Raw genomic sequence first — 12,544 nt, 5'->3', positions numbered from 1 at the left:
GAGGTTGATTAACAGTTGAATTAAATTCCACAGAAACAGTAGATTCTCCACTTCCCGTTGTCCTTAGACCAATGGACACCATTCTGAAGGATGCATTTAAACCCAAAGACAAATCACTGGACTCAATACAGGGACAGCCAAGTGAAACGTAATGCCTTATGATATACAGGAGGTCAAACTAGATGATCTAATGGTCCCTTCTGGCCTTAAACTCTATGAATCTATGAATCACAGAAAAAGAACACAGAACAAATACAGCTGATGGAAAATAAACTACAAATCTCTTTTTAAAATGTTTGCTCCTTCAAACAGAACTGAGTTATACTCTAATTTGAGCCCTCTTAGTTTTACCAATAGTATGCAATTCTTTTGATGTGCTATTTAAAAATGTCATAATTTTCATTCAAATGATTTGTTTAAATTAAGAGTGGATAAAAATCACAAAGGTAACATTTACCTTCACTATTAAAAGGGTATAGACTTAAAATGGCATTCCTTTCAGTTGAAGGAAATACATCATCTTACTACAGTATTCTACTAGCACAATCCTTGAATCCAGCTCTGAACATCCACTGAAATGCGCTTTTGAAGAATGCACAAGATGAATGTCATATTCACTCAGCCTTCATAAATCAACTTGAATAATTTAATACCTGTTGAAATTTTCCTCCAATTTATTATATGAAATAATAACATGAGAAGTAATTACAATGAAGAAAAAGTTCAGGTGCAACAGCATTAGTTCAACATCTAGGATCAAGTGTCAGTGGAGATTAACAAATTTCATTCATTTTATCTCCAGTACTGGAGACATGCTGCTCCTAGCTTTAATAGTCAGGAATGTCTGTTAGTTAAATGACTTTGTAAAGGCAGTCAAGTGAGGGCAGACAGCGACAGTTTAATTAGGGAGCTTGCTATAACTCTATCTGAGAGCTGTAGGCACTGGACTAGAACAAGTGTAAAACGGCACTCAGTACTGACTAGCAACCCCTGCCCCCACCCCCCAACAAAACTCCTCCAACACAAAAAAACCCCCAAGAAGATACTTTTCATGGCAGGTTCTCTCATTTATTCTGGCGTCAGGTTGGCTACAGGTGAACAGGAGCAACATAACCGCTGCAGCAGAAGAAAGGTGAGGTTAAGAGAGCAATCATTTATCTTGTATTGATTTCTGGACACTATGTCCTAGATACATTCCAAGATAGAGTGACAGCTTTCTGGTTTGTGTCGGTAAGAGAAGAAAATGACTAGCACCAGTACCCATTGTTTTCCTATCATATTTCCTTTTAGAAACATGCCACACTTAGATTTTTATTCAGACAAGGAAATCCAAACAAGTTTATCACAGAAAAGGAGGGTTAGGGGATGGTTATTCAGCCATTTGTCTTTGCTGCTGGGTAGTTGGGAGTCAAAGGGTCAAAAACGAGCACAATTGGACCATTTGGTTTTATCTCAGGTAACCCTACATCTCTGGTAATTGAACCCATTTCACTCGGTCAGAGTTCCTGTCACTCATATTCAATGTCTGTCATTACTGAGAAATGCTTCATGACATATTACACTGACAGAACCACCACTGCAAGACTAGAAAGAATCCCCAGGCACCAGAAGTAGAAGACAATGGAGGATTCTTTCAGACCAGTGATGTTTAACATTTTATGTGCTGACATTGTGACTGTAACCACAATATAACGAAAGTCTAGCAAATGGAAGACCAAAAAAAATCCATAGTTTATCTGCTTCAGGGACTAGCAGGCAACATCAGAAATAAAACAAACTGGCAGCTCCAAGGTTACTTGCACATAACATTAAAACCCTTAGAAAAAGTTATATACTGTACTATGTGTATAAGCATACACAATTAATACTGGACCCAAATATAATACTGATGTTATTTCTGATAGGCTTTACAAATATTACACCTCCCTTAACCATAGGCATCCAAATCCTTTTCTTTCTTCTACAGTTTCTTAACTTAGAAGCTGCAAACAGTAACAGGATGCTTAATATGCATACCCTCTGACATGCTGAAGACAAGGGAGAACACTCTAGCTTTTTAAAACCTCTGAAATGCTCCTGTAAGTAGAAATTCTAAATGCAAAAATGCCAAAGTTATCCTCCCACTTTTCAGCTTTATAATCCTTACAAGTGATCCCCTAATTTATTTTTTCCATAGAGGCATTACTACACTTTGTTAGGTCATCTCTGCTGTGTTTGACAGGCACACCACTTACCACCACCACACTTGACTTCATCAGATGTATTCAAGCTAGCTTCCTTGGACCATACAAATTTTTGCCATACAAATTTGGTGGAAGTTCAGAATTTTAGCTGAGATTATTATATTAAACACTCATAGCTTCAAGGCTGAGGCAAATACCAAAGGAACATTAATAGTGTGAACAGTTAGCTTCCATCCTAGCATTATAATGAACTTCACACAGAATAACGGAAAAATATCCTTAAACTAGATATCTCACATTTTATGAAATCGATTTTGATTAATTTATAGGATTAAACCATATTTTTCCACAGCGCTCATGCAATATGCGAGTGATTAATTTTAAATAAGGAGTCGCTAGGAATTCCGAGATCAATAAGGAACTTCAGCATTATTCACTATCAGCAAAAGAAATCTGAACGGCAAACGTAAAATCATCTTAAACTATGAAATTGCTCCGTGAAGATCTGAGAATATACTGCCTGAAGTTCATAAAAGTTCTAATATTAAGTACATTATTTCTAAAGCAACCATTATTCTCACTTTGAGAATGATCTGTATTTCATTGTGAAGTACATTCACACACAAAAAATCTTAAATAGATTTAGAAACTACAATTTGCAGCAGTAAAAGCAGTTAAGTTGTCCAATAAGAAATATATGACAAAGAACAGCACAATAATTCAACCATTAATAAATCCGGCACAATAACCGTTATCTTGTCATAAAGTAAGATAATACATCTCCAATCCCTCCATGCTGGATTTTTATACTGTATTTATATGCTATGAGCCTTCTTAGAAGCAGATACTTCAATTCAGGAAGCTCCAAAACCCCACTCATATGTACAGGTTCTATTCAACTAGCTCTTCTGCCCACTGCCCTACACTGAATACTTCTATACTTAAAGCAGTGAGCAGATTTTGGAGCTCTATGGCCAAAGAATCAAAATGAATGATATCCAGGTCTATAGCCTAGCAGGGAAAAATGTGTTGCAACAATTTTTCTAATGCTGAAATACCATTTCACCAAATGTTCCTGTCAAGGCATGGTTTAATTACCTTGGCACCCATGCCACTTATAATCACCTGTCATTAGCAACAATGCTTGCATCTGTTTACACGTCTGTCAGAAATGCCAGCCCAGCTGAAGCCTAAGAATAAGACAACTTTTGCTAGCACTTGACCCCAGATGTGGAAAGGTCATCTTAAGGTTATCTATCCCCAGAGTGAAATGTGTACAGTAAGTAAAAGGTTCTTTATTAATTCTTTAGTTTATAATCCATTTGATTACTTCTGTATAGAATTAGAGTGCTCTAAGCTAAAAAGACAATACAAGACAATATCTATATTCTTTCAAAACTTTTTTTCTTTTTTTTTCTTTTTTTTTTTTTTTTGCATTTGGAGATATTTTGGTGAAACCATTTTCAAATTTAGTTATCCAGAATGCAGTTATTTGCTCTAGTCCATTAAATCATAGAATCATAGAATCGTTTGGGTTGGAAGGGACCTGTAAAGGTCATCTAGTCCACCTCCCCTGCAATGAGCAGGGACATCTTCAACTACATCAGGCTGCTCACAGCCCCGTCCAACCTGACCTTGAATGTTTCCAGGGATGCGGCATCTACCACCTCTCTGGGAAACCTGTGCCAGTGTTTCACCATCCTCATCGTAAAAAATTTCTTCCCTGAATCTAGTCTAAATCCACCCTCTTTTAGTTTAAAACCATATCCCTTGTCCTATTGCAACAGGCCTTGTTAAAAAGGCTGTCCCCATCTTTCTGATGGGTCCTCTTTAGATACTAGAAGGCTGCAGTAAGGTGTCCCCAGAGCCTTCTCTTCTCCAGGCTGAACAGCCCCAACTGTCTCAGCCTGTCTTCATAGGAGAGGTGTTCCATCCCTCTGATCATTTTTGTGGCCCTAACTGTTTGTTTATTGATTAGCTGCTTTCCTCAGAGGCAACCTTAAACAGAGAAGAAAGAATACAATTTTATGGGCAATATTACCTTTAAATATGGGAGTGTAGCGAGCATGCCAACAACAATTTTAAAAAGCTAAGAGTCATTAGGCAGTGACACTGTGAAAACTTCAGGTTTTGATGGACTACAAATTCAAATGTCATCTTCATCCTGAGTCTAGAAATGTGTATTTTAGGCCAGCTGCTTTAATAACTGGTATTAATGGCTTTCTCAAAAAATTATCTGTTTTTAAGCTATCTCATGGGATATCTGGTTTGTAATTTCCTCCACATAAGGTATCTTTCTACTGAGGCTAAAACTTCCATCCTCTCTGTCATTTATTTGGATAAAGGACTGCTGCAGATTTTTAAAGTACTGAAAGTCAGTAGTATTTTGGTCTTAGAACTCCATTCAGCGATCAGGAGTTGAAATTCACAGCAAACATTTTCTTTATGAGAAGCAGAAGAAAGAAAACTAGATAATAATCTGCTGCATAAAGAAATAAGTACTACAGTCTTTGACAGAGAGAAAAATATGCAATGTGTATTTTTGTGACATGCATTTAAACTAGATGTTACTGATTGTTATTTCACCTATTTTGATTCAAAACTAATTACACAAGAGAAGGGTCCCATCCTTATATACACACTCTGGTGGGGGACACATTCTCTACACACTGTCACGGCATTTTTCTGTGGATTACATACATCTATTTCAAAGGTATTCAGCAACAGGTAACACCAACATTCAAAACCCTTTCACAACTTTCAACTGTGAAGAACTCAGTAGTACAATTTTTTTGCCACACTGCTTTCTCAGCATGGATTTTGCAAACATGAGGCTTCTTTCTTTTTCATTGTCATATATATTGCATGGCAATTTCATCTAGGAATTTCAAAATGCTATATAAGGTAGAATAAATAGTCTAAGCTATACTAAACAGACCTTTCTGGAGGTACAGAGCAATTATACCATTGCTCTGCATCTCAAGTTGTTTATAATGCAGGAGGACAGGGCAAGACTACACAAATTCTGAATGATATTCTGGCAAACTCTGCTTACTAGGACTCATTCTGTATCAGTGCAGTATACACACCAAGAAATTAGGTATGCATGCACATGCATGTTGGGTGGTAGAGCAATAACACACTAGAATGAGGGGAAGAGCCTATTGTGATAGTTTCTATAGTTCTATGACTAAGACTCCTGGAGCAAAATAAATTTTTCATTTTTGTGCTACGCAACTGGAACACTCACTATAAGCTATTCTAGGTATTTGGCAAATATCTCTAGAACAAGTAAACAACTACATTGTAAAAGCAATTTTATGGCTCGGTCCTGCAAATACTATCTGCTCCAGCACTTGCTCTTTAAAACCACAGCAAGCTAGCTGTGCATTCACAAACGTTTTGAAGGATCAAAACACTTAATACATGTCAGCAGTCTAAGGGCAATGGCCCACATGGAACAGATGCACACCTGCCCTTTCCTTTATAGAAGCACACATATGGCATCGCTGGTATCATTGCATTCTAGCTCCTGCTTGAAGGACTGGAAATAGCTTTTTGTGTACACTGTTTCTAGTAAGTTAAAGGACCTTCCATCAAGCTCTTCAGCTGGTAAATTAAGAGAGTCTACTGCACAAGTATTTTCACATCTTTATAATGCTGAAAATAAAAGCTTGCAGATGTTACAGAAACATGCAGCTACAGTGAGTACTACAATTTAAATGCACCTTCTATCCTTGTAAGACACATGAAACAAAGCCAAGAACTCTTTGGCTTTACATTCTTGTGAAATCCAAACTGGTCTGAATGACTATAAATGGTTACTGTTTGTCTTGGCTCCTACCTGTATCAGATTCAGACTGAAGAATCTTAGTGAAGAAATTATAAGGGATAAAATGGGTATTTCTAAATTACAAGACTGCAATTCCAGTGGCTCAGTATATCAGTTTTCTGTTTCATCTAAGTCTGCTGTAGAGAAAATTGTGGGATCTGACAATAAAGGATCGAAAACATTTACTTCGTGAGCCAAAAGCTTCTTGCCTTGATTATATTGAAGATTAACCCCCCCACCCCAAAAAACTAGATGAAGATCAGTTACGTTTTGTTAATGACTCAAAGAGGCATAGGTTACCAACAGAATGGTTACCAGCAGCATTTTAAAGTGCACTCATTTAAAAAGGTATATAATTGCAGTTAAATTAATCTAATGCTGAATTTTAATCCTAGAGTCACGTGTGTGTGTTTTTCAAGTAACTTTTAAGTTTGTACCATTAAAAATTAAGGGGAAGCAAGCACTGCCATTGTGTCTTCTGTTTGATGGGGAGATAAAACACTTAGGACGGACAGTCTATCACCACTTAAAAACAGCACTCCTTGTTTACTTTGATTTTTTATCTGACATTAATGACTTCTTGGCCAGATAGCCAGGTCATGTTAGTGACATGTTAGCCGTCAGCACTACTCACATCCAGTGCGGAAGGAGAATGCAGCATCTGTGAGAGTAAAGCAGACCAGCACTGCCAGCTTTTGCTCTCCTTTGAGTCAATCAGCAGAACTGGATTAACAAGTAGAAGGGCATGATCTATTGCACATAGGATGTGCATCAGAATGAAAACTCCTTCCTCAAGGCTTGTAACAAAGCCGTAACTGGTATCTGAATAAGCAAGATCATAATCATAACTTCAGTTGAAACCTAATGCTCACGGTAATACTAACACTGATGTACAAAGCTTCCTACAGCCGCGACACGGTTTGCTGGATGGTGAGTATAATAGAACTTGTGTGTTTGACAACCAGTCAGAAGTATTTCAGAGACCAGGCCAACCAGTGCTGAGGACGCGTGCTTCACGGCAATCCATGCAAGTCAAGGCAACTATGATTGCTACCCTTACTCATCAATAATTGATTTCGTAGAAATCATAGAAAAGATAAATATTGGTAGGGCATTTGGCATTACATAAGCTGAGAATCACAGTGGATGAGGCACACAGGACAAAACAGACAAGGATCATTTTCCCACCTAAACTGGACTATAAATTCTGTAGAATATGGACCATCCACTAGTGTTCGAAATGCTCCTATAGTCAGCACATGATCAAGAGCTTAAAATACAACATTATTAATTTATTATAAATTACTATTTCTATTATACCTTCTCATAATACATGAAAAATACGACTAGAAGAGAGATGCATTAATACAATATAATCCATAAAATCAAAAAATGGAAAAGGATTAGGACCAAGGATGCATGGATGGCAGGGCAAAGGGGAAGCAGAGAATGGAAAAGTTCTGAAAAAAAAAATACTTCCCCTTGAGGCCTTTGTTAAAAGCATTGAAATCTATGGGAAAAATATGAAGAAGTTAATTTTTGTTTGTTTGTTTGTTTGTTTTGGACTGAATGCCAAAAATTTGTTAAGTAACATTTCAAATATTACTACTACTGTGACTGGTTAGACAGAGAAGCTTAATGACTACTAATCATCAAGGACCATAAAAGTTGTACCACTGCTAGAATGCCTCATTCTGAATGTGGCTTAGTTCCACATACATAAACCTAGCATTTCCTCCTTTCACTCCATTATTCAACAGCAATTAAGGATGGGATGTTATATAAGAATCACCCAATATTCCAAGCCACAATTTAAGGTGATGCACAGCTACCTGAAGTTTATGGGTACTTCCTCCCATGAGATGTATTCAACCACACAGAAAAAAAAAAATCCCTAACACGTATTACTTGTAAAAGCTCATTATGTTCACACTCTTCACTGTCCTATAATTGCAATAATTATTACAAATAACTGTCCCTTAAAAGTAAGCTTGTGGATACAGAATTCAATTGTGAACCATCTGGTTATAGTTTTCCACCTTCCAGCGTCAGTAGTGATAGTGGTTATACACTCTAAAATGAAGTTTTAAATAATTTTATCAATATACACAGCATTCAAGTAATGAAGGCCGGAAGTTTCAGCTAAGATATTTTTGTATTAGAAAAGACAAATGACTCATGAAAGATAAGTTAGCATACCTGCAACAAACATATTACCACAGTATAACATAGGACATAAAGCTTGCCATTTGCACCATTAGGTTTGCCACAACAAATGAGACATTGTATGTGATGTATAGCACAGGAAAGAAACCACAGCTGTTTGCTTCTGTTGAGGAGTACGTAGGTGCTCTGCACCTGAGTCTGCAAATATTTATTAAGCCCTTAACAGTGAGGTTGTGATGTTCGGAACAGCTACTGCTGAAAACCATTATCTATGGATAATTAACTATGTCAGGACACTGAGGTCCTAACATGAGGTCCTCATAATTCCCCACTAAGGAAAAGACAGTACAACATTATTATAATATATTAGTAATATTTAACAACAGGATCATACTATTTGTGTTTTAATAATGAAGGCTGAATACCATAGCGGGGTTTAAATTAATATTAGTTTCTGATGGTGCAGTTTAAGCCAGGCTTAACAAATTCTCAGTTTTTGTACTACTAAGCAATGTGATACAGCAACAAACAAGGACAACATCTAATTAGAAAATTACTTATTTATAAATAAAGCATTTGTGTCGTCACAGGTCTAATTATTGTTAATGCATTTTTTTCTATCATTTGCCAGCAGAAGTCTAAACTTATTGGGAAGAAAAAGGAAATGGAAAAAATATTTCTTATTTTTTACTTGACCAAAATCATTCACTTGAACTTTGGAAGCCCTTGTATTTTTTTCAAGCATTTTTAGAAACAGCTAGTAAAAAAAATTTTTCATCACGCAATAAAAAGGCCTTTTGACACATGAAGACAAAAGCTTCAGGCCGTTTATTAAGACTACTTCCTACTGTGTTGGGCTTTGTTTTATCTCATAATTAAAATCACACCTGAGCTGGGCCATCTGTGAGAGTGTATTAAGTTTCTTACAAAACATGAAAATCCTTTCATTTTTTCCATACAAACGCCAATAAATCTTGTAGGGTTTTTTTTCGTGTGACACAGAAAAATAATATGCTTAAATAAAGGTCAGGCTTTGAGCAAAAAAAACCTGAGCAGGCAAACAAAATTATTTTTCTGTATTCATCATCAATTGTACCTCATAATAATTGATATATTTTAAAAAGCTGTACACTTAAACATAAAAATGAAACCTTTTTTTCTTTTGATATTTGACAGTATGTTGTTTTCTTACAGTTTCTTTTGTAGGATAAAAATAAAAATTAGTAAAAATTGAAGGATTAGTATTTTCCATATCAGTTAGCAATTAAGAGTGCACAGAAAAGGTCAGTCAGCACTTCTCAAGATCAGCAACTATGTCAGCATGCTAATGCATCTGCTTATAGGTTCTAGTGAGAAAAAAGAAAAGTTAGGTATTTCATAAATGTAGATACTTTATAAAGTTCAAGGGCTTTTTTTTGTTTGTTTTCGTTGGTTGATTGTTTGTTTTAAAACACTCTGAAGAAAGACCAAGAGGATTTCCTTTTACAGAAGGAGATCATGGAGCAAGAGAAATCCCTAAATATAGCCCAAATCCATCAAACCAAGAATATGTCTTTTCAACAGAGTACTTCTGTGTGCACAGTTAAACCGAAGGACTAATGACAAGAGAACCTAAATTCATGCTAGAAGTCAGACATATACTTAAAGTAGCTTGCTTCGAACACGTGAAAATTCAAACACATAAGTGATTCTATTTAATTTGTTGCAAGCTATATTCCTTCAAAGAGACTATATACATTCTTGAAATTATTTTGTTTAATGCTTCTGTTGAGCTAGGAAGCAAATACATATCATCATGCTGCTTCAGCATGCAACTTTAATTACACAATTAAATTTGCATAGTATTTTGGTAGCCTAACAATCCTACTAAAAAAATTTTAAACTTCTCACCCAAGGTGAATTATAAAGTGGCTATCTTACACATAGAGAGCAAATAGACCAGAAGGCCCTAAAATGGTAGTGAAGAACACGGGATTTTCCATCTCAGACTAACAAAAGAGCAAGGTATAGGAATATTGTGGAATAAAAGAAAGAAATTATTTCACATCAAAATGTGCTATATTAGACTACAATAAGAGATATAAACAGTATTGATAACTTGTTTCCATGGGCAAACTGAATGAGCAAATGGTCAACTGCATGCAGCGGTCCATTGATTTCACAAGAGTCAACATGCACAGAGCTCTTCCCATGTTACAGAAAGTTATAAGTAACTATTAACAAGCAGAAAACTCAAAAAAATCATTTTTCCTATTACAACAATATTAAAAATTATGATTTCTCTTCTTCATACATTTTGAAGCACCAAGCTTCAACACTGATCTCTGCACAACCTACTACTGATTTAAATGCCTTTGATATTTACATATATTTGGGCTACAAAATTATTTTTGTTCTTAGAAATTCATTCGGCTGATAGTGCACTTAATTGGCAAACATATTTCATTTGAGTTTGTGCTCCTTTAAATTACTTCTTTTACAACAACAAAGTCTAAATTCTGTGTGTCATAAATAAGACTCTAAAGCCATAAACCCCCCCCTTCTTTTTTCCCCAGATGTTTTGCAATTTAATGACTATCTAACACTAAGGCTATTTTGAAAATTCATTTTCATCTTGGGTTGATGATATAAAAGAACATATTGAGTCATGTTAAGCAAGAAACAGCTACATTTTTTTAAATGTGTCTGCCTGTGACAACTGAGTGGTCTGGATCTAACTCTTAAGTTGTCCTCGCTCCCATTATTTTACAGCTACTTTAATTCACCTTCCTAAAAACCAAGTTTGCAATACTACATAGTTCAATTGCTTTCCAAATGCAGTTTTTTCTATTGAAGTTGGCCAAGAGCCAAGAAACAAAGGCACTTTATTCTGAAAAAAGGTTTTCTTATTTAATTGCACAAAAAAGATTTCTTATATTTAAAAGAGAATTACTTTAGTAATGACCATTTTACGTGCCAAATTACAAACCATAAAGACTCTTCCAGTCGGATGCGTCTTTCTGCAGTGGTGTCACAAAAAAAGTCTGAGATTCCATCACAAGAAAATGTGAAGGATATTTACCAGGACCTGTGCCCTGATTCTCTTCTCAGTTGCACTAACTTAAATCAAGAGTAACTCTTTTGAACTCAGCGATATTGCAGTGGTGTAAAATCAATGTGAGAAGAGATGATGATGATGACAATGATAATCCAGATACTTTCACATGATTTTAAGCAAAATAAATGTTACATTTTTGGATACTCAGCAGTCATCTTATCCCTTTAGAAACCAGTATGGGACATTAATATTCTCAGACTTCTTCCCTGTCCCCAACCTTCTCTACTTACACAAATTCATCAAAAATTTAGTGAGAACTATACTAGAGCAACTGCAGATACCTCCCAGTTATGATGCAAAATCGTAACTGGGAAGTACCCCACAATGGAGGTATTGCTTTGGCAATACTGATGGATAATCTTTGTATAGTAATTGACATCCTACAGCATAGGAGATAATGACATAGATGACCAGGTGAAGCAACCCCGCAATAAATGGTATATGCTAGCAACAGTTAACTATTTTTCCCCTATCTCTTCTGTGAGAGACAGGGGAAGGATGAAGCCAAGAAGGAACTCTACTTCTGAGAAGCAATGCCTCTGGGTCTACTCTTGAGGCAATGCTGTTTTTACACCTCACTTTGCCCAAGGCTGTGCCTAATGCAGTTTCCCTCCGAATAAACTAAACAAATAGAAATAGAGGATTCTGGTCAGTTGAAACTTAGGAGTTTTTTCTCTGAATAGACTGAAATGTGTGTTGTTGACTCTGGGAAAAGAATGGACCTCTAAATGGTATCACAAGGAACATTCACTGTAAATTCCAAGTGAAAAACAATAGTGAACATACATTAGAAGTGTACTAATTCGCACTCTCTAATCAGCCTTTTACCCCCACTTTGCAAACATGTAAGAGGTCCAATTTACAAAGTCAGCATTATTTCAAAAATTTTTTCTTCCCTGTATAATGAATGATCAAAAATAATTAAAACTGAATGAAGACTGTCAAAACAAATGAACAATATATATTTAGATGCATTATCCTTGCTGGTTTTCATTATTGTGTTTGTTCATTTTCTCCTCAATTGAATTCACAACACTTACTCATTCACAATGGGTCTGTACATTCACCTCTGCACGGCGGTTGCCTATGGAAATGCGTTAAGTATCAGCTTTCAGTGTTCCTTCTCATATGCCCTCCCAGCTGTAAATGAGGTTAGGAAACAACACTGTAAACACAGCAGTCCTTCTGAAAGGTAAAATAGTGGAAGAAAAAAAGCCTCTCAGGAAATTTGATTTGTACTTAGGTTTCATTCTTAAAGGAACACCC

General features: G+C 36.0%; 1 protein-coding gene across 8 annotated transcripts in view; it reads right to left on the bottom strand.

Annotated features, from left to right (window-relative positions):
* The window catches only part of FTO (FTO alpha-ketoglutarate dependent dioxygenase), a 264,962-nt gene that overhangs the window by 123,237 nt on the left and 129,181 nt on the right, over nt 1–12,544 (bottom strand). The window contains exon 9 of one of the 8 annotated variants that reach the window (XR_003924864.1): nt 12,319–12,463. The exons of 6 other annotated variants lie outside the window; for them this stretch is intronic. Coding sequence is in view for 1 of the 2 variants with exons in the window: in XM_041126399.1 (XP_040982333.1) it covers nt 12,403–12,418 (16 nt within the window). In the remaining variant the exon portion in view is untranslated. Of the gene's footprint in view, nt 1–12,318; nt 12,464–12,544 lie in introns of those variants that run through there. One more of the 8 variants, XM_041126399.1, reaches the window with a different exon arrangement.

This window comes from Aquila chrysaetos, chromosome 9, assembly GCF_900496995.4.
Source record: "Aquila chrysaetos chrysaetos chromosome 9, bAquChr1.4, whole genome shotgun sequence".
Lineage (NCBI taxonomy): Eukaryota > Metazoa > Chordata > Aves > Accipitriformes > Accipitridae > Aquila > Aquila chrysaetos.
This window is presented reverse-complemented; position numbering and strand designations above follow the sequence as displayed.